Source organism: Diabrotica virgifera, chromosome 4, assembly GCF_917563875.1.
Source record: "Diabrotica virgifera virgifera chromosome 4, PGI_DIABVI_V3a".
NCBI classification, from domain to species: Eukaryota; Metazoa; Arthropoda; class Insecta; order Coleoptera; family Chrysomelidae; genus Diabrotica; species Diabrotica virgifera.
Window position 1 is genome coordinate 163,832,189 of NC_065446.1, and position 26,629 is coordinate 163,858,817.

Genomic DNA, 26,629 nt, shown 5'->3' on the forward strand with positions numbered 1-26,629 from the left:
TTGTAATGGGAGATGGTTGTAAAGTTTTTTTGCGGAATATAATATAGATTTCTTTACTAACTCGGTGGATGGAATCGGTAAATTAATATCAAAGATTGAATTTCTGGTGGAATAAGGATGATTGGGCCTTGCTGGAAAGACATGAAGGTGTTTACGAATTAAACAAACCGTTTCTAGAATATATAAAGATGGAAGTGTTAAAAGTTCGTGAACTCTGAAGTAATTTCTGCAATGTGTAGATCTTCTGAGGCCAAACAGATATCTTATTGCTCTTTTTTGCAATTTAAAAATAGCATCAAATTGAGCAGCTAGCTGTACTAGAACCCCAAAATGGAAGACCATATCGAAGATGAGACTCGAACAACGAAAAATATGTTGTTTTAGAAGATGCTAAATTGAGTTCCCTTGAGACAGATCTTATTGCATAGCAAGCTGAGGCGAGTTTCTTACTTAACGAATCGATATGAAGGGACCATTTGAGGTTGCTGTCTAAAAAAATACCAAGAAATTTTACAGAATCAACGGTACTGATCTGGCTGTTATTAAGAGGCAAAGGTTGAAGAGCTCCTTTATAGGATAATTCTACTGTTTTATCTACGTTAAAAGAGAGTAAATTAGAGTCAGACCAGGTCTTTATCGTCAGTAGATCCGAAGTTATAGTTTCATGAAGAGATGCAATAGTTGAGTTGCTCCAAAAGATACTGGTATCATCAGCAAAAACAAAAATTTTCCCATTGATTTTTAAATTAGTGATGTCATTTATAAAGATAAGGAACAGAAGAGGACCCAATACTGAACCTTGTGGTACTCCACATACAATGTTTTTGAGACTAGAGTCAGTATCATTTGCTCTAACTAGTTGTTTCCTATTATTCAAGTAGGATTGGAACCAATTCAAAGAAATACCTCGAATTCCATAGAAATTTAGTTTTTTAATCAAGATGTCGTGATTTACACAATCAAAAGCTTTGGCATAGTCCCAGAAAACAGTGGCAGTATAAAGATTATTGTTTAGTGCTTGGTAAACCTCATGTAGTAAGTTCTTACAATGAAAGAGTGGTCATTGAAAAATTGGGAGATCGAGGAGGATAGACAAATGCTAGTTTTCTCGATTAACGAGGTCCATTACAACAATTGAAGGTTTCTTCTTTGAAGACGTATTACAGACTTTAAAAGGTATCCTTCAAGACTATTAGAGGTCTCGATAGCTTCGAGTCCTAAATGCGAACCTTCAGCATAGTAAGGCAATTTCGCCATAACTTACTGTTGCTATGAAGAAGTTTGATGTATTGTCGATACAGAGAACTGTGTTTACCAGGGCCAAATAAGAGGTTTATCTATATCGGTATATTACCCGATGACCTGGCACCCATATCAGTGACACTGTTATGTTCCGCCAGAATTTAGAGTTTTTGGCATTCTCACAGGACCCTAGACTCTGCTTTGGGGCTCCTAAGAGCCCCCGTAGCCGCTTGACTATTTGTACATATATTGATCCACTTAAGTTCAAAAGCCTTCATGTTATTTTCCCTTATACAATGCAAGATTGGTAACAGTGGCGTTAATTCATACATATTTTTTAATATGTAAGAAAAAGTTAGAACTGTTTTTTGAAAATGGATACTTTTATGGAAGTCGATGTATATTGTTTTGAACGTATGCTTAATTAATTATAACTGATGGGTAAAATGTTGATGTATTACAAATTATCTTAATTTAGATTTGAGGCTTTCGAAATGTGAATTTATCATCGAATCCTTATGAGGTGAGGTCTTTCTGGATATTTTTAATTGAGGTCTATTTTTAATAAATCATCTCAAATTTTGGCATATGCAGATGACGTGGACCTAGTTTCCCGCACAACACGCAAACTAAAAGAAATGTATACCACCTTCTCAAATGCCTCAAAAAATATGGGCCTGAAAGTAAACGAGGAGAAAACTAAGATGATGGCATCAACACCCAACAATAGAGCCAGAAACATCGGTCACCAATTCACTGTTGATAACTCTACCTTTGAAGTGGTGGACAAATTCACATACTTAGCCTCCCTGATCTCCAAGGAGAACATCATGACGGAAGAAATCAAGCCAAGGATAATCCTAGCGAACAAATGCTATTTTGGTCTCAGTAGACATAATGAGAAGCAGAAACTTAAGCCAAAAAACAAAAATAACCATATACAAAACCCTTATACCACCAATGTTGACATATGGATCGGAGACATGGACCATCTCCAAGGCAGATGAAAACCTTCTGCTTATATTTGAACGAAGGATCCTGAGAGGAATATTCGGTGGCATCTGTGAAAATGGTATTTGGAGGAGGAGGTACAACTACGAGGTATACCACAGATATAAACATATATTTGGTGGTAAAGACGTAGTATCTCTTATAAGAATAGGAAAACTAAGATGGGAAGGACATCTAGCAAGATCACAGCATAATCACCCTCCTAGAAGAATCCTTATGTCACAACCTATGGGAAGTAGAAATAGGGGTAGAAAAAAACTTAGATGGAAGGATGGTGTAGATGAGCATGGGAGAAAAATAGGCGCAGCAAACTGGCAACGGTTGGCAATGGATAGGACTGACTGGTGTAATAGACTTAAGAAGGTCGAGGCTCTTTCATAGGGCTGTAGCACCATTGATGATGATGATGATGATGATGATGAGGTCTTTCTGTCAAGAAGTTAAAAAGACAAGAAAAGGTAGCCGAAGCCACTGTAGTTATATAAAAGGCAAAGACGGAAATTTGAACGATAATTAGCGGGAATTAGCGATCCGGTAGAAATAATGACCGAGTGGAAAAAACATTTTGAACAAATATTAAATGGTGAGATGGAGCACGAGGCAGTAGACAACTGGACGGTTGGAGAAGATGAGATAGTTGAAAGGCAGCCTACAGAGGAGGAGGTGGTGACAGAAATCAAATACAAGAAATGAAAATTAACAGAAGTCCTGTGAAAAATGACATATACATAGAAATGATCAACTTTGGTGGAGATCAACTACAGAGAAAGATATATCAACTAATATAGTATGGTATATCTAGACCCAAACCCAGACATCCAAAGTTAAAGTTATCCTCCAATACAAAATTGTTCTATATGGTCCACATAATGTTCAAAAAAGTCACACCATTTTGAGCGTCGGGTTTGGGGGGAGAGGGGGAAAAATCAGTAAATTCGTAGTTTTTTACGTTTTTCGTCAATATTTCTAAAACTATGCGGTTTAGCATGAACAACCTTCTTTACAAAAATGTTCTACATTAAATTTGAAATAAAAAATCAACGGTTCCAAAGTTACGGAGATAGTATATCTATAATTGGTCCAGAAAAGGCCTAACCCAAACATCCAAAGTAAAAGTTTCCTCCAACACCAAATTGTTCTATATGATCCATATATTGTTCAGTAAAAAGTTACACCATTTTGAGCGTCCGGTTTGGAGGGAGATGGGAGAGAAGTCGGCAAATTAGTAGTTTTTTACGTTTTAGTCAATATTTCTAAAACTATACTTTAGCGCAAACAATGTTCTTAGTTCAGAGAAATAAGGGAAAAAATATCCTGTTGGTGACACAACCCCTTCCAGGCCGAAACCAATTTTTTTGAGTAGTATGGACATCTAAATTAATAACCTTTATGTTTCCTGCAGCCGATTTTGATGATATACATAGTTATAAACGAATTAAGATAAAAAAACGGTAAATTTTCTCTTTTTTGGTCTATAACCAAAAAGGTAAGTATTTTAAACAAATTTGAGAGTGAGAAACTCATAAATCGTATAAAAAACTTCATGACGTTCGCTGAATATGTCTATCCTTATTGGTTGCTTAGAAAATTGCAAAATAAATCATAAATTTTGAGTTTTTATAAATATTCATAACTTATGTAAAAATTAACTTACAACGTTCTTATTACACGGAATGCTGAGACGTATGGTGCTTAAATTATACTCTAAATTTCAAAGCAATTGGTAAAATAGTTTAAAAAAGGTATTTAATTTGTTTATCCCAAATTTATTTTTTTTGCAACGCCATTAGTCAGAAAATGATGAAGTTACACTAATACTTTGGATAGTTTATGAAAGAAAAGGATTTATACTATTAATTTAATTAAAAAAAAAATGACAAAAAATAATTCTAAATACTGCAAAATTATTTTGCAAAAACATGTGAATTAAAAAATGGGGGGCTAACTTCGTCCCTAATTGTCCGACAATTGCTTTTCTTTCTAAATGTGTATAAAAATTCAGTCTTTCCAAATATGAAAATATAATTTTTCTACGGGTAACGGTTAAAAAGTTATTCTAATTGTTTATAAATAAGCAAAAAATCGACGTGTTTTTGCAAAATAATTTTACACTGTTTAAAATTACTTTTTGTCATTTTTTTAAATTAAGTCAATAGTATAAATGTTCTTCTTCCATAAACTGTCAGAAGTCTTACTGTAACCTCATAATTTTCTGACTTATAGTGTTGCAAAAAAAAATTAATGTGGGATAAAGAAATTATATAACTTTTAAACTATATGACCAATTGCTTTGAAATTTAAAATATAATTTAAGCACCAGAAGTCTCAACAATTCGTGTAATAAGAAGGTTCTAAGTTAATTTTTACATAAGTTATGAATATTTATAAAAACTCAAAATTTATGAGTTATTTTGCAATTTTCTAAGCAACCAATAAGGATAGACATATTCAGCGAACACCATATTGAAGTTTTTTAGACGATGTATGAGTTTCTTACTCTCAAATTTGTTTAAAATGCTTAACTTTTTGGTTATAGATTAAAAAAAATCGAAAATTTACCGTTTTTTGATCTTCATTTGTTTATAACTATGTATATCATCAAAATAGGCTGCAGGAAACATAAAGGTTATTAATATAGATGTCCATACTGCTCAAAAAATTTGGATTCGGCCTGGAGGGAGATGTGTCACGAGAAAAATCTTATTTCTCTGGACTATCTATACAAAAATATTCTACATAAAATTTAAAACAAAAAAGGTCCTATACATAATTGTTATAAAATCAACGGTTCCAGAGTTACCAAGGCTGAAAAGTGGAGGTTTTCGATCCTTTTTTTTTGGGGCTATAGTAAATGACTATGTCCAATACATTTTATAAGTTTACTTTACCCAATTGACAAGCTCTTGAATAATTTTCTTATTTTTTTTTTGTTTGTTCCTATTTTGTAACTGAATGTTGGTAATGAAAATTTTAGTTCTAACATAATTATTTTTTCAGGCCGGTGACTATAAATGTAACTTTTGTGAAAAACTCTTTACCCAGAGCAACTTCCTTAAACGCCACTTAAGCATAGAACATCCAAAAGATGACAAATATGTTTGCATCGAATGTAAATGTGATTTAGCCACAAAGGAATTGCTTATAGATCATTTGCGATTCCATCCGATCAAGTCCGTTAAATGTAAAGAGTGTAATAAGGAGTTTACAAGAAAATATCATCTGGATAGACATATTGGCCAAACGGGTTGTATGGGACAACCTAGAAAAGTGTTTGAATGCAGGGTAAGTGATTTTAATTAAGACGAAGTAGTTTTCAATCCTAATAGTAAATTATTAATATTGAAAATATTAAAAATATTACTAAAAGATTTTTAAATTGAAATCTTATTGGTACACTTTCCTGGTGACTCCTCCAAGACTTCTACAATTTGCAAGTCAAATGGATGCTGCAGTGAAGACGAGAGGGAAGGAATTCTACACGATGCAATTCACATCCCCCGTCTGCAGCTGGTAAAGTTCCAACGGAAAAATGCACCTAGTTACTCTACGGAGTAATACGATTATACAATAAAAATCTATACCATTTTTATTCAGTTGCAATGCGAAGGCAAAACAATCTTACTTTTCAATTAGAATACGGAGTGCAGTCCAGTCCCTTGAATCGCGATTCAAGGGAGGGACTGTTCTCCATGGAGAACAGTGCCTACGTTCCTTCCGATGAAGGCTCCAATAAGAGCCGAAAATCGCGATTCAAGGGACTGGACTGCTCTCCATATTCTAATTGAAAAGTAAGATTGTTTTGCCTTCGCATTGCAACTGAATAAAAATGGTATACATTTTGATTTTAATTAAGTTAGTATCTTAATTACTTTAATTATATTTATAAATATATTTATTATAAAATGAGAGGTCTAATAGAAAAACCATTCTACTGAGCGGTGTTGCCAGATAGTTGTATGTTCGCTAACTTATTTGGATTCTCACTGTGAAGAAAAATGTAAATGTTTTCAATTCATTTTAAAATGTTTATCCTTATTTCAATGTTATGTTTTAGGTCTGTAAACGATGTTTTACCAGAAGAGATAATTTAGCAGAACATTTAAGAAATCATGCTGGACAATCTAAAAAGAAAAAGAAATTCACTTGTGACTATTGCAATAAGGAATTCCAGGGCGTAAATTTGCTTAACATTCATGTTAGGACTCATACAGGTAAACTTTCAGAAAATTTATTTATTAACAATTAACATTTTCTGCTTCTTTTACTTTTTGGAGATCTTTCGATCTGTTTAATTCTGAAGTTGCCTCTGGTTAATTTCCTGGGAGGTAGATTGCCAACTATCGCTCCATATTTTAGGTGGTCTTCCTGGGGTTCTTGAACCGGGTTGGTTATTTTCTAGGGCAATTTTTGGGAGTCTATTCTCATCCATTCGATCCATTCGAACATAAAAAAAGGAAAATCACAAAAATCAATAAATAAGGTTGCAATGGAAACTTTGGGCGTGCATAAGATACAGCACTGTATCGGCTGTATAATACTCATGGATAAAAATATTTTGTTTTTTTGTGTTTCTACCCTTAGTCCTCCAGTGCCATTGGAATAGATTTTTTTTCCAAATGCGATGTTTTAAAGTGTCATATAAATGTTCGATCGTATTTAAATCTACTATGGACAATGTGGTGGCCAATATAATTTTTAAATTGAATCTCATCAAGGTAAGTATTCACTATTCCAGCGACATGAAGACGTGCGTTATTGTGCATTAATACAAATCTGTCATAACTAAAGCCCGGATTATAAGCATGACAAAAAGGTCAAAATAGGTACTTATATAAGCAAAAAATCACTCAAAAATAAGCAAAGTTTTTATGAAATAAGCAAGGTTCAAGAAAAAAAACCTGTAAGTAAACATGGATATGATATAAATATGAATAAAGGATATTAACATTAAATTACATTTATTTTTAATTATCGTATTATTAACAATAAATAAAAAATTACAAAAGTATTAAACTATAATATAATAAAAAAATCGAAAAATGATTAATATGTTAATATATTTTTTATTCATGGCCATTAGCATAAAAACAATTAACAATATGTTTTTCAAAATTTTCTTGTAAAAAGCTGTCTTCTATCTGTAGACATATTATTTATACGTAGAAAAAGTTCTTTTAACATCTGCAGATGTGATTGGTACGTAGGTATTTAAATTTAGACAAATGTATTACCGATACTACCGAAAAGTATTTTACAACAATATAATAAATTTGGGCTTTTTGCAGACAAATATTAGTTTATTACATGGACAGGTATAACGATGGGTTTTCCCGTTTATCTCCTAAGCCTAAGGGATTAAAATTCTTATGGTTTATTGAATTATTAGGGTTTTATAGCTCTGTATGCTTATCGAATTTTTCTTAAGACAGGAAGTAATACATGAAATTTAACTATAGTTTATCATAAGAAGCAAAATAAACAAAGATAAGCAACATATCTTTAAAATAAACATTATTACTAAAAATCCTTATTTAAAAAAAGCTTATAATCCGGACTTTAGTCATAACCAATATGGCTGGCAAATGGCAAAACATTATCTTCTAAAATGTTTTTCATGTACATGTCAGCAGTCGTCCACCCAGTCACCACCACAAATATCACTCCATATAGTATTAGTCCAGGGCGCATCTGTTTTGAGATGGACGTTGAGAGGTGACTCAAATTTTTTTGCAGAAATTGCTTGAAAATAAATCAAATAATAATATTTGAGTTATCCTCCCTCTCAAAAAGGTCCGGAACATTGTTTAAATAATCAAAATGTCAAAAATTGAAGGAAAAATTCGATTTTTTTTTTCGTTTTTTGATTATAACTTTAAAAGTATTCATTTTCGAGAAAAGTTGTACTGACATAAAAGTTGCGTAATTAAATTTACTACAATATAGAATTGGTTACATATTTAAAAAATAGTCACCCTAGTTGCAAAATAGCAATAATTGCGAAGAAACCATACAAAAACAAGTATTCGCATTTTACGTTTTTCAACCATTTATGCTACACTTAGGGCCTTCATATTTCACTCAGAAAAACTTTATGATACAGTAAAACAATACTGTAAATTTCGTAAACATCGGTTCAATAGATTTTGCAAAATAAATTTTGCAATCCAGCTTTCGCAAAAAAAATTCATTTTTTCAAAATGTTACAGGACTGAAAATAAAGCAGATAGCAAGTTGAAATTTTTTTTGCTTATAAAAGTGTACTGTACCTTTCATTTGCAATTTTCAAAATTAAAATCGATTAATTACCACGGCGTCAGAAAATTTTTGAAATAAACAATAATTTTTGGTGCTACGCGCAGGACAGCGGTGTTCGATTCACACAAGTTGATTTCCACCAACATTTCTTCCAATCTTTATCTAATATATTATTTTCTTACTCTATATTTTGTTGTATTTTAATATTTTAATTCCACAAAAATTAAACTAATTTTATTATTGTTTGTGAAATATTGTTTAAACAATTGCATATGTTTAAAAGTAATAAACTTTTATTATTTAAGTTAAAATATATGAACAAAAAAGTTTTTGCTAATAAAAGTGTTATTTCAAAGGATAGAGTATGTGTTTTTATTTTGCAATAAACAAATTTATTTATTTATATCGAAATGTAATAAAAATTAAAATGTATCAACCATTATCAAAGGTCACTGGAATGCCCAATCAGAGCAAACTATCCGCTGTCCTGTGCACCAATAATTAATGTTTATATAAAAAAAATTCCTGACGCCGTGGTGTTAATCGATTTTAATTTTGCAAAATTGAAAATGAAAGGTACAGTACACCTCTATATGCAAAAAAATTTTCAACTTGCTATCTGCTTTATTTTCAGTCCTGTAACATTTTGAAAAAATTAATTTTTTTTACGAAAGCTGGATTGCAAAATTTATTTTGCAAAATCTATTGAACCGATCTTAATGAAATTTACAGTATTGTTTTACTGTATCATAAAGTTTTTCAGGGTGAAATGTGAAGGTCCTAAGTGTAGCATAAATGGTTGAAAAACGTAAAATGCGAATACTTGTTTTTGTATGTTTTTTTCACAATTATTGCCATTTTGCAACAAGGGTGATTATTTTTTAAATTTTTAACCAATTCTGTATTATAGGAAATTTAATTACGCAACTTTTATGTTAGTACAACTTTTCTCGGAAATGAATACCATTAAAGTTATAATCAAAAAACCAAGAAAAAAATCGAATTTTTACTTAATTTTTTGACATTTTGATTATTTAAACAATGTTCCGGACCTTTTTGAGAGGGAGGATAACTTAAATATTATTATTTGATTTATTTTGAAGCAATTTCTGCAAAAAAATTTGAGTCACCTCTCAACGTCCAAATGCACTAATATTTTTACAGATGCGCCCTGGTCTATATGGTATAGTTAGACCCAAACCCAGACATCCAAAGTGAAAGTTATCCTCCAACACCAAACTGTTCTATATGGTCCACATAATGTTCAGAAAAAAGTCACACCATTTTGAGCGTCGGGTTTGGGGGGGAGAGGGGGGAGAAATCTGCAAATTCGTAGTTTTTTACGTTTTTCGTCAATATTATTAAAACTAAGCGGTTTAGCATGAATAACCCCCTACAGAAAATTGTTCTACATTAAATTTGAAATAAAAAAGGTCCTATGCATAACCCTTCTAAAATGAACGGTTCCAAAGTTACGGAGGTAGTATAGTATAATTGGTCCAAAAAAAGGCCTAACCCAGACATCCAAAGTAAAAGTTTTCCTTCAACACCAAATTGTTCTATATGGTCCACATATTGTTCAGTAAAAAGTTACACCATTTTGAGCGTCCGGTTTGGGGGGGAGATGGGGGAGAAGTCGGTAAATTAGTAGTTTTTTTAAGTTATTCGTCAATATTTCTAAAACTATGCTATAGCGTAAGGAATGTTCTATAGAAAAATGTTCTACATAAAATTTAAAACAAAAAAGGTTCTATAGATAATTGTTATGGAATCAACGGTTCCAGAGTTACGGAGGGTGAAAAGTGGAGGTTTTCGATACTTTTTAAATTTACCGATTTCTTCCCCCTCCCCCCCCCCCCCCCCAAACCCGACGCTCAAAATGATGTGACTTTTTTCTGAACATTATGTGGACCATATAGAACAATTTGGTGTTGGAGGATAACTTTCACTTTGGATGTCTGGGTTTTTGGTATAGCTATATCATAAATATTGCCCAAAAAATATAAGAAGTATCGAAAACCTCGACTTTTCACCCTCCGTAACTCTGGAACCGTTGATTTTATAACAATTATGTAGGTATAGAACATTTTTTGTTTTAAATTTCATGTAGAACATTTTTGTATATAACATTGTTTACGCTAAAACATAGTTTTAGAAATATTGACGAAAAACGTAAAAAAACTACTAATTTACCGGCTTCTCTCCCATCTCCCTCCCAAACAGGATGCTCAAAATGGTGTAACTTTTTACTGAACAATATGTGGGCCATATAGAACATTTTGGTGTTGGAGGAAAACTTTTACTTTGGATGTTTGAGTTAGGCCTTTTTTGGACCAGTTATACTATACTACCTCCGTAACTTTGGAACCATTCATTTTAGAAAGATTATGCATAGGACCTTTTTTATTTCAAATTTAATGTAGAACAATTTTGTATGGAAGGTTGTTCATGCTAAACCGCGTAGTTTTAGAAATATTGGCGAAAAACTTAAAAAACTACGAATTTACCGATTTCTCCCCCCTCTCCCCCCAAACCCGACGCTCAAAATGGTGTGACTTTTTTCTGAACATTGTGTGGACCATATAGAACAATTCGGTGTTGAAGGATAACTTTCACTTTGAATGGCTGGGTTATGCCATCTTTTGGATCAACTATACTATACTAATAGCACTCTGCCGCCAATAGCTATGGTTAAAATTAATGCTCTGTATGAGGCAACAACTGGCATAACGTTTACCATATGGAAGCGAAATTGACAAAACTTCTTCTACGAAGAGTTGGCGAAAGGTATGCCAGTTGTAACCTCAAACACAGCTTTAGTTTTGGTGGTGGCGCCATAATGCTATGAACGTGTGCAGGTGATTGGGCGAATGCCAGCAGACATATACATTGAAAACATTTTAGAAGATCAAGTTTTGCCATTTACCAGCCACATCGAATATAACATATTCGTGCTAATGCACGATAACGCACGTCCTTATGTCGCTAGAATAGTGAATACTTACCTTGAAGAGATTCAATTTAAAAGATTATATTGGTCATAATATAGCCTATTTCAGATATTTATATACATATATTTATATACACTGCGGTGCAAAAAAATCGATCCACTAAAAATTTGGTCATTTATGATGTTTCGAATTTCCTAAACTTGTTGTCCGATTTAATCGATTTTTTACCACGTTATAGCCTTAATCCTTGACAATATCGCAGTAATAATTTTGTTGCTAGACAGTCAAACTGTCATTGTATACCGGGTGTACGAATCAAACTGTGCTTTTTTCTCAAAGTTCGCATCACCCTGTGGATTATTCTATCATTTATAAAATACTGAAATTAAAACCCAACTATAGCCTCAGGTTTTCTTAACATTGTGTCTTTCGATTCATTCGCTTATGTTGGATAATAAAAAAGTTAGGTACTTTAACATCTGGCAATATTCGTCATCAGTACAGGGTGTTTTCTAAATAAGTGCGACAAACTTTAAGGGGTAATTTTACATGAGAAAATAATGACAATTTACTTTATAATCATATGTCCGCAAACGCTTCGTTTCCGAGATACGGGATGTTCAATTTTTTTTACAAACTGACGATTTATTTATTGCTTTAAAATCAGTTAAGATATGCAAATGAAACTTGGTGGGTTTTAAGACGTAGTTATTGAAAAATTTGAACATACAATTAAAAATTGTATATTCACCATTGACGTGCGTACGGGTAGTATTATCGGTCGTAATACCCGTTTGCGCGCCAATGGTGAATTAAAACTATTTTCTTAATGGTGGTGAAATTAAAATTTCAAAAGGCGCGCCAATGGTGAAATTAAAATTAAATTCTTAATTGTATGTCAAAAGTTGTGCAATAACTACGTCTTAAAACCCACCAAATTTGATTTGCGTATCTCAACTGGTTTTAAAGCAATAAATAAATCGTCAGTTTGTAAAAAAAAAAATTGAACATCCCGTATTTCGGAAACGAAGTGTTTGCGGACATATTGCGGATGTTCATTTTTTTTTACAAACTGACGATTTATTTATTGCTTTAAAACCAGTTAAGATATGAAAATGAAATTTGGTGGGTTTTAAGACGTAGTTATTGAAAAATTTTAACATACAATTAAAAATTGTATATTCACCATTGACGTGCGTACGGGTAGTATTATCGGTCGTAATACCAGTTGGCGCGCCAATGGTGAATATTAAATTCTTAATTGTACGTCAAAAAATGTGCAATAACTACGTCTTAAAACCCACCAAATTTGATTTGCGTATCTCAACTGGTTTTAAAACAATAAATAAATCGTCAGTTTGTAAAAAAAATTGAACATCCCGTATCTCGGAAACGAAGCGTTTGCGGACATATGATAAAGCAAATTGCCATTATTTTCTCATGTAAAATTACCCCTTAAAATTTGTCGCACTTATTTAGAAACACCGTGTACTGATGATGAACATGGCCAGTTGTTAAAGTATGTACCTAACTGTTTTATTATCCAACATAAGCGAACGAATCGAAAGGCAAAATGTTAAGAAAACCTGAGGCTATAGTTGGATTTTAATTTCAGTATTTTATAAATGCTAGAATAATCCACAGGGTGATGCGAACTTTTAGAAACAAACACAGTTTGATTCGTGCACCCGGTATACAATGGCAGTTTGACTGTCAAGCAACAATATTATTACAGCGATATTGTCAATGAATAAGGCTATAACGTGGTAAAAAAATCACTTAAATCGGACAACAGGTTTAGAAAATTCGAAACATCAAAAATGACCAAATTTTTAGTGGACCGATTTTTTTGCACTTTTTTTTAATTGGCCAATATAATTAAAAGTGTTAAAAAAAGTTGCCGAGCTAAACCAGGTGTCGCTTTTCCGAACTTGTACGGTATCAATATATAAATTTACTATTTTTATTGGGAATAAGCTACAATTTTATTTTATTTTATCGCGTTTTCCTATCCATGATGTGACCCATTTTCTTTTCGGCTTCAAGTTTTTCTTTACTTTTCATTGTAAAATAAACCATTATTGATTGCATTAGCTAAAATAACTACAACCCGCGCAAACTAATTCCGTATTAGCGAATAGCGAGGAATAGGCCTGGATCCAGCGTGCCTAAAAACAGGTTAATTAATAACAAGCTGAAAATGTTTTAATAGCGTAACGGTGTCTAGTCGGACAAACTTTGATGTATGGGAACTCTGGAAGAGGGGAAGGTTTAATTGTGGAACTTATCCTGACAAGTTTATGATTGTGAAAACTAGCAGGTTGTTCCTAAGTTTATTCAATAGCAAACTTTATATAATATATGAAAAAATGTTTGTCTGACAAATATGTTATGCAATTTAATAAATCCACACGTAGAACATGTCAAATGACAGGAATTATGTTGGTGATAAATAGCAATATTATATTTGCATGAGAGTTTAATGAAAGGGTAACAAAAGGAAGGGAAGTTCTGTCGGACAAAATACGTGGGACGTTTTCGTAGTCTGACGTTCGAAACCTGTAACCTGTTCCACAATTAAAACTTCCCCAGTTCCAGTGTTCCGGTACATCAAAGTTTGTTCAACTATTAGACACCATTAAGCTATTAACAAATTTTCAGCTTGCTATTAATAAACTTTTTTGGTACGCGGTATCCAGGCCTATAAATCAGATCGGCTTTCTATTTTTCTCGCAGCTCTTTTACAATCAGATGGTCACTAGCAGTTAGTAAAAAAGCTCGATGATACTGGGCTACTTTACCAGATACACACCAGCGAGTTCGTTAGCAGCTTGCAAACTCACCCCGTGTAATCGACGCTTCACTTACATAATTTAAACTAGATCAGGAAATAATTAGTAAGAACTTTTATTTTCGAATGTTGATTAATTAATCTGTGGACTTGCCAAACATCTAAATGTGTTTTCTAAACTGAAATGACGATTAAGAATCAAATATTCACTTTCTGTTAAAAAAATAGTAAATTTTATTCTTTTCTTTGTTTACGTACAGCTGGTTCCTAAAAAAAACTGATACGACTCTTAGTAAGATTTGATCATTTTGAGCAGTGTATTTGATTGGTTTGACATTATATTATATTTATTATGATAGACAAATAATAAAATAAACAAACAAACAACTGATTACATATGTTAATTCATAAATTGTAATAATTGTTAAGGTCTAAATTTTGATATTATTTTGAATTCTTACAGTTTTCGCATCTTCAAAAGGATTCTCTTCTAATCTCTCCAAAAGCGTACGATCTTCATGAGCGGTAGATATTTTTGGTCTTCCAGAACCTTGCTTCTTGTTCTCTCCATCTTTTATTAATATTAAAAACTGTTGTTCTACTTACGTTAAAATGGTTCTTTACGGCAGATAGTGACCAACCTTCTAATTTCGTTACAATTCTTGCTTTTAGTTCTTTGCTAGCATGTGGAGCCATTTTTTGAGGTTGAACAGAATAAGTTATCTGACAAATTTTAAGATTTGGCAGTGACAGTGACAGTATGTAAATAATAAGTATTTCTCCTTTAAAATACACTGCTCAATTTTCTACAAAATACGCTTTAAGAGGAAACAGTAGCGATCAACAGGTAGCAAAAAGGCGTTCCAAGATTGCGGCTGTAATTTTGAATATTTTTTCGAGATATTTGGCACACGGATTCGTAATATAATAAAGAATGGCGGTACAGAGCCCAATTTGAAAAATATATTAATATGTGGAAATTACTCTGTAATTAAATACAATATTAAAAAAACGAGCCTGTGCCGCCATTAAGAAGAACAAAAAAATACACTTTCTTCAAATAAACTTTTTTATCCGATGCCTAGATTTTGTGTCATTTTGGAACTACTAAAATTTTTTATTTCATTAGTAGTTCCAAAATGACACAAAATCTAGGCATCGGATAAAAAAGTTTATTTGAAGAAAGTGTATTTTTTTGTTCTTCTTAATGGGGGTACAGGCTCATTTTTTTAATATTGTATTTAATTACAGAGTAATTTCCACATATTAATATATTTTTCAAATTGGGCTCTGTACCGCCATTCTTTATTATATTACGAATACGTGTGCCAAATATCTAGAAAAAATATTCAAAATTACAGCCGCAATCTTGGAACGCTGTTGATCGCTACTGTTTCCTCTTAAGAGTCGTATCAGCTTTTTTAGGAACCAGGTGTACATGTTCTAGGGGCTTAAAAAAATGACTTTTTCATGATTTTAGGGGAAAAGCCATATCAATGTGATTTATGTCCAAAATCTTTTCCCTCTACCGGAGCCATGAAGAAACATAGAAGAATGCATACTGGTGAAAAACCGTACCGTTGTTTTGAGGTTAGTATGAGCATGAAAATACATGATTTATAAGCAAATTGTTAGAAACGTAGAAGAATACCGTTTATGTTTATACGTATAAGAATACCGTTACCGATTATGTTTATTCAGTATGTACGAATATCTCATGTCGATTTGTCTGTTTAACTGCTGCCCATAGATAAGAGAATTAGGTAGAACGCGATTTTACTCTTCAAAAAATATGTCACGTATTTCAGCGCCACCTCTTGGCTTGGAAGTGTACCATAATCTAGCCTCCAAGCGAGGTTAGGTACATAGCCTCTATACGATACTTTCAATATTTTATTCAACAGCTGACCGGAGCCATTTAACCTAACAACAAAAAGCGAAATAAAATGTGTATTTTAAACCCGTTGGATCAGTGGCGTGCTGGAACTTTTCAAGTGGCCCGGTGATTTTATAGAAAAGCGGCCTCCCATTCTTATTTTATCATCTATTATCAGAATTTTTATTTCTTATTTATAAGACAAAAATACTTCTTCTTCTTCTTCTGCTTCTATTTGTAGAAACATGACTGTCTGTTTTTTCAAACAGACAAAGCCTCTACTAAGGTGTCGTTCCATCGTTTTCGTGGTCTTTCCACTGATCGTCTTCCTATTGGGGAACCGTCTCTCGCTGTCCTTACTAATTTGTTGTCATTCGGCGTATGTGGTCATTCCATTCTATTCTTCTGTTTCTTATCCAGTTATTAATATTGTCCACCTTGAATTTCCGCTGTATATCTGTACTTCTAGCTCTGTGTCCCATAGAGTCTTACCATAGATTTTTCGAACGGTTTTTTGTCCTCTCTGTGTCGGGTAGTGCTTCTGCCGCGTATGTCATTATTGGTCTTATGACTGTTTTGTAAATTCTGCCTTTCATTTTCATTTCTTTTCCGATATTTTTATTTCCCCATGTTGTATCATTCAAACAACCTGCTGCTCTGTTTGTTCTATTCACTTGATCTTCCACTTCTGTTTAGAGCCTTTCGTAGCTAGATAGTGTGATGTCTAGTTATTAAACTCCATCACTTGTTCTTTTAGCCCTCCAGCTCCAATTTACATCTTATTAAATTTTCTGGCGGTTATGTTAAATTGGTGCAGCAAACGTTTTAAGAAATGTTTGATCTCCTGCGAAGAGTTGAGTACGAAAACAGTAAAGTTGGTCTGAAAATCAATAAAGTTAAGACAAAAATAATGTTGGTCGACAGATTCGACACTATTCAACTGACTAACATGTTACAGGAATACCAAATAGTAAACACCTTTGTCTATCTCGGGTCTAGTACAACTGATGATGGTAACTGTGAAGCAAAAGTTAGGAGACGTATTGGTATTGTAAAAAATACGATGAGTCGCCTAACTAAAGTTTGTAAAGATCTATCTCTCAAAATATCAAGATGAGACTGGTGAATGCCCTTGTATTCTCAGTATTTCTATACGGGGCAGAGACTTAAACTCTTCGAGTCCAAGTGTGATGCTTTTGAGAGCGGATGGCTTTGAGATGTGGTGCTGGAGAAGAATCCTACGCATACCTTGGACAGCTCATAGGACAAACGTTTCCATTCTAAACTAACTCGAAATTAAAAAAAAGTCTGTCCACAATATGTCTGTAACGAATTCTACAATTCTTCGGTCACGTGGTTCACAGAGGTGACGATAGTTTGGAGATATTAATTGTTTCTGGAAACGTTCTGGGGAGAAGATCAAGAGGACGATCACCAACTAGATGGTCCGACCAAATTAAGAATTCAGCTGGAAAGTCACTCTGCAAAGCACTTAGAGCAGCTGAAGATAGAGACCAATGGAATAAAATTGTTAGGAATATTGGAAGAAATCACGATCCTCAGTAATGGGGAAACGACAAGAGGGACAGATACGTTGTAAATCATCTTCACTTTGAGACATTATTATTGCATCGTCTGCATAGCAGATTGTTTTAAGTTGTTTTTCCATTTATAGAAAATATTATAAAATCTATATTAAACATATTATTTCTAATAGATCTATCCTCGCTAATTTCAAGATAACCGAGATACATCACCTGGTTGTGTCCACTCAGCAAAACCGAAAACATCCAAAAATAGTTAACGAACTTTTCCCAGAAACACATAATATATCTAAAAAAATATATACAATTGCTGAGTCGTATTTTGTGTAAAAGTCTGTTATGTTATGTGTTTATATTATCAGCCGAATAATACCTATTCATGGCTCAACTGAACGCCTTAATTTTAACTGTTTTGAAATACAGGGTGTGTATAAAACAGACAAATGGAATTAATGCAATATTATGCAAATGGCTCGAACACTATATGGAAATAAAATATTTTTTTTTAAATGTTTTGTTAATATCATTCGATTAGAAATTAAAAAAAATTGTTACATCCAAAATTTTTTGTGAAAAAAACTTATTTGACCGGCCTCAATAGGCCGCGGCCTCTCGGTGATTGCACCGATTCATTTATATGGCCAGCACGCCACTGCGTTGGATAAATTATACTCTACAATATAATCAGAGAAACTTACCTTTAACTTTAAAAAAGTACTCGATTAGAAAATAACAAATATATCAAAAAACACCATTGAATAATATTATTCTTTTTATGGTTACACAAACAAACACAAAATAAAACCATAATAACACTAAGACTGAACACTGGTCACAGTGCAAGATTTGTCAAAAGTCATGTTCCATGATGCACGAAAGCACGAAATTAGCTCTTCGCACGGCCTCATATGGCCTTGAAGTAAACTAAATGCGATTACATTTTTTTACTAGAGTGCGTGGGGTATGCTGCCGCCGATGCAAACATTTTCCTGATTTAATGTCTTATTTATTTAAAAATGTATAAACATTTTCAATTTCTGGTGGTACGTAGAACGATATTTCTTTGGTTGTTTTTGGAAAGAAAGCCACTAGAAAAATCACGTGATCATATCGGCCTTTCGACTGTAATCCATAAATATTATATTATACTAATAGTCGCTAAAGAGTTCTAAAAACAACTGTTCTATATATAAAAGCAGACTAAAACTCTAAAAATTAAAGAAATAAAGCATAAGACATAAAAACTCGCTGATATAACTTAATTAGCCTATGAAATACAAATAGCGTCAAAATTTCATAGATGTCATTAGTGTCAAAATTTCATAACAGTGGAGTAAACTCGCCCGAGGTTGGACCAATTACTAACACGCATTACGGCGCGGTAAATTTGAATTACTCCTGGTTTAAAATCAGAGCATAGTATATCTGTATCTAAGATCTTATATATCTAGTATATTGTTTTTAATAGTTCACATTATACATTATAATGTTTTCTTGTCCATGATTATGTAAAGATAAAGCTAGACTTTTCCATTCGCTCCGTGCGTGACTGTGACGTCATTTATTCCCTCACATATAGTTGGCATTATTGGATGTCTTTTACTACATTGTTTTATATGGAACAAATTAAACATGTGATATTAAATAGTTTCGTTTCGTTTTATTAGTATTGTAAGGAATGGTTTTGTTCATGATTATTAAATAAAAAAATGAAAAGACAAAAAAAGTTTCAATATTTCCTTACAAGTATCATATACAAGGTCTTTTAGTTGACTCTATTTTTTTTTAATAACTTACATCTAAACAAATGAAAAAACACTGAATTTATATCCTTTATTTTACAAACTAGGATATGTAATTTATTTATTACACTAAAACTAATAATTTATCTAATTACAATATACCGCGCCCGTTACATATCAAACTACACCGACGTTTTCAAATTCACAACTGCCCTACTAATTCCAAAAACCCATATTTATACATTATTATAGCCCGTTTATAGATAAATGAGAAATTTAAAGCGATAGACCAATTGGTGTACAAATGGTAATACCATTTGTACACCAATTGGTCTATAGCTTTAAATTTCTCATTTATCTATAACCGGGGAATACAATGTTCTAGAAATAAACAACAACGTCTCGAAAAAGGTTAAATAATATTTACGACTTTAAAAGAATTTACTTCAGAAGTGTTTACATTAAAATTATAATAAATAGGCCAGGTCGTGAGCAGCCTGTAGCGTCACAGTACGCTAGTAGCGACCTCTATATGAAACAACAAGAAGTCAAGAGAATTCTCTTCTTAATTTTCTTAAGCCTCATGGTCACATATGGAGCGATACTATGTTAAATTTTATAGGAACTACCTGGAATTATTTATATGCGACAATCTTCAAGTCATCTTCCAATTTCAATCTGTACCTCACTTGTCCAGTTCAGTTTTAATATGTGATAAAGTAAAGTTTTCTTTTCTGAAAATTTAACAAATAATTTATGACATTGTTTTTACAGTGTTTTCTATTATAATTATCATCCTGTACTATTATTTCCATTTTAAATTTTTGACACTTTGCCTGGTTGACATAAATTTGATTTTCACTAAGAAATCTGTCCACCCAAACATCAAAGGTGGTGTTAACCTCTCCACGGCTTGGTGAGAGCCTACCTTTGGACCCAAAGGTCGTGAGTTTGAATCCCGTCTGAGTGGGAAATTTTTCTTTATTAAAAAAGTTTAATAAATGAAAATAATTTCTATCTTTCTTAACTAAGTAACAAGACATATTTACTGTAAAACTAATAAATATTTACTTTCTTAATAAATTAACTTGTATGCTCTGTCGACTGAACTGTCATAACTTTCTATAGGTAAACTGGTTTTAAACCAGGAGGAGTAATTCACATCGATTTTTTGTGATTTCCGCGTTGTTCCTTTAATTCTTAGATTTTTAGTCTGCTTTTATATAAAAAACCGTTGTTTTTAGAACTCTTTAGCGACGTATTAGTATAATATATTGTTTATGGATATGGATCAAACAAAAAAGAATGTGTAATTGGTGATTTTTCTAGTGACTCTCTTGCGTGTGATTCCGTCTTTTTAGTTTATTCCTCTTGGTTTAAAAACAAACCATAGTAAATTTAGTAATTAATGTTTTGCTACATTGATCAGATTTTGACTTCGACTTGATATGAAACGAAGCTTTAATGTGACCACTTCGAAGTTTAGACTGGGAGTGCATTCTCAATCTAATATACTGTTAGGGCTGCCATACACGGAGAGCTCGAGCGGTCGTCGTCGACATTTGAATCGGTGGATTGTTGACTACTAGTAGAGTTGTCGCTTGTCGCCTTGCAACCGCCGTTGAGTTATCGACAGCATGATGGAATTTCATCGTGCTGTTGACAGCTTGAAGCGCTCGCGACTGCTCGATCTGTCGTGTGTACGGCAGCAAAATAAGATTATAGTTAACGGCGCGGTCGCTGCTTCGAGCAGTCCATGCCCCGCGCACTCTAGTAAAAAAAATGTAATCGTATTTAGTTTCCTTCCAATTTTACAGAGGCCTGATGTCGGCATCGTGATTGGTGGAACATGACTTTTGACAAATCCTGCGCTGTCTGTGTTCAATCATTTGGTCATTAAATTATGGTCATTATGGTCGGTTATTATTTTGTGTTTGTTTGTGTCACCATAAAAAGAATAATATTCAGTCGTGTTTTTTTTTTATATTTTTGTTATTTTGTAATCGAGTACCCTTTTAAAGGTAAGTTTTTCTGATTGTAAGGTAGAGATTTTCTGATTGTAGGTACCTATTGTTTATCCAACAGTTTTAAAATACACATTTTATTTCGCGTTTTGTTGTTAGGTCTAATGGCTCCGATCAGCTGTTGTGTGCAGACGGTGGAAATATTCAACAAGTAAACATATATTTAATCAAAATTAAATACTCATATTTCTTTATAAAATGTCACATTATTGTATAAATAAATAATTAAGAAACAAAAGTTGTTTGTGTTTTACCTTTATTGTCCACTTGAATAAATATTAAATATTGGAAGTACCGTATGGAGGCTATGTACCTAGCATGGAGGCTAGATTATGGTACCCTTCCTATCCAATCAACAACAAGAACGTTTAAAATTTCACATCTATCATGTCGATGCTACAGACCACTTATGTGGAGGCCAGATTTGTAGTATCCTTCCAATTAATCAGGTGCTGAAATACGTGACATATTTTTTGAAGAGTAAGATCGCATTCTACCCAATCACACAACACCATAGAAAAAAGTGTTGTGTGATTGAGTAGAACGCGATCTTACTCTTCAAAAAATATGTCACGTATTTCAGCACCTGGTTAATTGGAAGGATACTACAAATCTGGCCTCCACATAAGTGGTCTGTAGCTTCGACACATGATAGGTGTGAAATTTTAAACGTTCCTGTTGTTGATTGGATAGGAAGAGTAGCTTAATCTAGCCTCCATGCTAGATTCTGTGATCATAGCCTCCATACGGTACTTCCAATATTTAATATTTTATTCAAGTGGACAATAAAGGTAAAACACAAACAACTTTTGTTTCTTAATTATTTATTTATACAATAATGTGACATTTTACATAGAAATATGAGTATTTAATTTGGATTAAATATATGCTTACTTGTTGAATTTTTCCACCGTCTGCACACAACAGCTGATCGGAGCCATTAGACCTAACAACAAAACACGAAATAAAATGAATTTTTAAAACTGTTGGATAAACAGTAGGTACCTACAATCAGAAAAATTTACCTTTAAAAAGGTTCTCGATTACAATATAACAAAAATATCAAAAAACACGACTGAATATCTTTTTCTGGTGACACAAACAAACTACAAACACAAAATAAAATAACCGACCATAATGACTGAACACAGACAGCGCAGGATCTCTGGCGGCACGCGTCTTCTCGAAAATCCCGTACAAAATCTAGTCAGTGCAAGATTTGTCAAAAGTCATGTTCCACCAATCACGATGCCGGCATCAGCGCCTCTGTAAAATCGGAAGGAAACTAAGTACGATTACATTTTTTTTACTAGAGTGCGCGAGGCATGCACAACACTTTTATCTATGGAGCAGTCTATCTCAACTGTTTGAAGCTGTCCGTGTACGGTCGACCTTACCGTTTCGTAAAATGTGTGTCGTAATTTGTAAAATCATTATTTTTCAGTGTGATAGAACATTTGCTGCCAAAGAGACTCTTAATCGTCATTATCGTACCCACACTGGCGAGAAACCACATAAGTGCAAATTCTGCGGAAAATCTTTCATTCAGCCTTCGCAGTTGCGAGCACATATATTCCACCATACCGGAGAAAATGCCTACACGTGCCAGTATTGTGGAAGAGCCTTCAATAGAAACCTGCGATTGACCACGCACATCAAGTTTATGCACGAAGGAGCGGAACCACTCCCTTGTTCAAAATGCGATAAGACCTTCTTTAGAAAAGAAGACGTAGCTAGGCATATGTTGTCCCATAGCGGGGAACGACGTAAGTATAAATATTTTTTAGCTTTTATTATTAGCTCTGGCGATGAAAGTGACTTGAAAATAAAATGAATAATTTCAAACTAAGCGAAATCATACACACATACTATAACACACAAAAAATAAAAATTGTGCACACACAATCGCAAAAAACACTAAATAAACATCGAATACAACAACTGTAGTTGGAGAGTTAACAAATATTAATAAAAATCAATATCCAAAATGAAGACATAGTTATCAATTCTTACAATATTAATTACAACTTTACTTTAGCTAACATAATTATATTATGAAATAGAACTCTAAAGCTTCCTATGATAATAATAAAAAACATGACTCGAAAGTGAATTTCATCGTTCATTGAATTATGGAGTACTGTAGTATTCATTTTAACAAGTTTCTTCTTTCGGATAAACTTTGCAATTCGGACATGTAAAATATAAATTTACTGAAACATCATTATGATTAATTGTTTTCAAAAATATACAGAGAGGTTTAAAGTTATGGAATAAATTCATTTTTTCGAGAATATTCCACTTCGGAGAAAAATTACAAGACAGGTCGATTTTTATTTTTAAATTATGATTTTTTGACATATACAGTATAAATCCAAGAAAAACGGAAAATAGGCTTTTAAGGCACTGTGTTTGAACTGCATTTGAAATAGTGGACCAATATAAAAGTTCCAGACATTAACACCAGAAATCATAGCAACATTAACATTGGCCTGTAGACAACATCTTTGAACTAGAACCTCCACCTTCTATCTCTCTTTTTACGAGTTTACTAGTAGCGAGCCCAGCCGAATGACCCGAAAGTAAATAATCGGACTTAAGGGTCCGCACCGCGCCAAGGAATAGAACCAAACCGAACTATTTAACTACATGCACAAGGCGATTGCATATCCTTCTATTAGCTGTCTATGCATACGCGGTACGAATGGATTATTATATCAGTTTATGGATATGTATTTAAAACATATAATTTAACCTAAAATATTGTTCTGAAGCTATTTTTTGTGGCGTTTATGTAATTTATTATTCTAAATGGGAAATAACCACAATTTAACTTAAAAAATTATTTTGTTAACGTTTCCACTTCCACTTCTGATGTCGTTGTCAAAATACAAAGTATTAATAGATTAAACAAAAATGTTGTTGATTAGTAAAAAAAATTCTTCTAATAATTTAATTTAATCTACCTCATTCATATCGGCAATTTATTATTAGATTTTTTTTACTAAGCAACAACATTTTTGTTTAATTAATTAATATTTTGTATTTTGACAACGACGTCCGAAATGGAAGTCGAAACGTGAATGAAATCATTTTTAAGTTAAATTGTGGCTTATTTCCCATTTAGAATAATAAATTACATAAACGCCACAAAGAAATAGCTTCAGAACAATATTATAGGTTAAATTATATGTTTTAAATACATATCCATAAACTTATAAAAATAATAATTCATTCGTACCGCGTATGCATAGAAAGCTAAAAGGATCTGCAATTGCCTTGTGCATGCAGTCAATCGCAGTCGGTTCGGTTCTATTCCTTGGCGAGATGCGGGCCCTTAAGTAGTAACCGGTCCCACCGGGTTATACGCTCTGAGCTTCGCTGGTGTCGCTCCTAGCGGTTACTAATTCAACTTTCACTGGTAATTTTTAAATTTATTATTTAATTGTTATCGCTTAATATTTACAACGCTAAAAAGTAATTAAATTGTAATAGATTTTTTTAAGATTTTGCTAATCATTTTGACGTTCTATTGAGGAAATATTAATTTCTTACTTCGGATACTTTCACAATTATCATGTAGATGGCGCCAAGATTAATTTATAATTACATATTACAGAACATTAAAAAACGCAAATTCAGTATTTAAAACGTAAGTATATTTAAGGTAAAAATATATACAACAGCTTTGATCAACTAATACTTTTTATAATTAATGTTTTTAATTTTAATTTGAAATTAATCACATTGACATTTATGTCAAATTTCCGGTAAACGTTTACAGACTTGTCACTACTGGCGCTCACGAATTTATAAATATCCCCTCTACGTACGAGCTCACAGCGTATACTATCTTATTCTTAGCTAGAGGTGGGCCAAACTGAGAATTTGCAATCAAATGTAACTGATCGTGATTTTTATCTGTGATTGTGATTTAACAGGGCAACAAAATAGTCGTATTTTAAACTCCGAATAAAAAATGTTGTCATTATGGACCATTCTAAAATTCAACACGTGTTATTATTTTGTCTAGGTCATGATTATAAAATTAGGTTTGCTAAAATGCATAAAAACAATTTTATTCAAAAAGTAGTTTTTGTAATGAAAATAATTTTGCATTAATAAATAGTTTGATGTTTTTTTCATTGTCTTAATTGTAAAAAATCTAACAAGAGCATAGGCGCCAAATTTCGGGCCAATGCTTTCTCAATTCATTAATTTTTTTCGAATCTTGACAAAACTGATAGTATTTTTGAAAAATTTAAACGGGGAATGAAAGATTACATTATTATCGAGGGATGAAAGTCCTTTCGAATAAACAAAAAGTGTCCTTTGAATGAGATATTTGAAATTAAAAGTCACACTCAATTTTCTCTTCTTTTTCACCCCTGTAACTTATTAAAATACACATTATAGAAGGTTTCAGGGACGTTCGGCCCTCGGTATTAATGTAATCTTTTATTCTGCGTTTAAATTTTTCAAAAATACTTATTAGTTTTCTTAGGATTCGAAAAAAATAAATGCATTTAAAAAGTATTGGCCCGAAATTTTGCGCTTACCCTCTTAAAAACTAAATACAGAGTAAACTTTAAATACCAGTATTTGCTAGAAATACTTATTAGTTACTATTTGTTACTTATAAATTAAAATTTCAGAATAGCAACCTTTTAATAATTGACTCGAGTTCTTCAATCAGAAATAATTAGACCTGCCTTGGAAAATAACCGTTCGCAAGGCACTTTATTTTATTTAGCGTATGGCTTAAGTATATCACAGAACATATTTAGATTTATGCATTATACAATGCATCACAAACAGATGTCCAATTTTTTTATATATTCGATTGACCCTTCGGTTGCCATTACAAAGTCTATAGGGTCGCCTGTGTATGCTCTGCGTGGGCAGTCCTGAACAATGTGACTGATCGTCTGTCTTGCAGCGCCGCAGTCACAAGAAGGCGAGGGGAGTTTACCCCATCTGTCGAGGGAGTCGGCGCATCTTCCACAGTTTGTTCGAATTCGATTAAGGGCTGCCCAAATCTTACGGGGACGTTCAAATTCGCCAAGTTTCCCTATGATGTCCGGTAGACTATGGTAATGTGGATCTGTCCTACTTTCCCAATCTTCTCTCCATCGGGTATTTAAGTCAAAGTTGGATTGCTGCAGCGCTTGAGCAGATTGTAGAGGGGGTAAC

The 26,629-nt window shown here is 32.9% G+C and overlaps 1 protein-coding gene across 1 annotated transcript in view; it reads left to right on the top strand.

The window, feature by feature from the left end:
- The window catches only part of LOC114335320 (zinc finger protein 260), a 115,790-nt gene that overhangs the window by 84,342 nt on the left and 4,819 nt on the right, over positions 1–26,629 (top strand). Inside the window, exons 5-8 of the mRNA XM_028285541.2 lie at positions 5,251–5,535; positions 6,308–6,464; positions 15,731–15,840; positions 22,881–23,202. Coding sequence (XP_028141342.1) covers positions 5,251–5,535; positions 6,308–6,464; positions 15,731–15,840; positions 22,881–23,202 — 874 coding nt within the window. The remainder of the gene's footprint in view (positions 1–5,250; positions 5,536–6,307; positions 6,465–15,730; positions 15,841–22,880; positions 23,203–26,629) is intronic.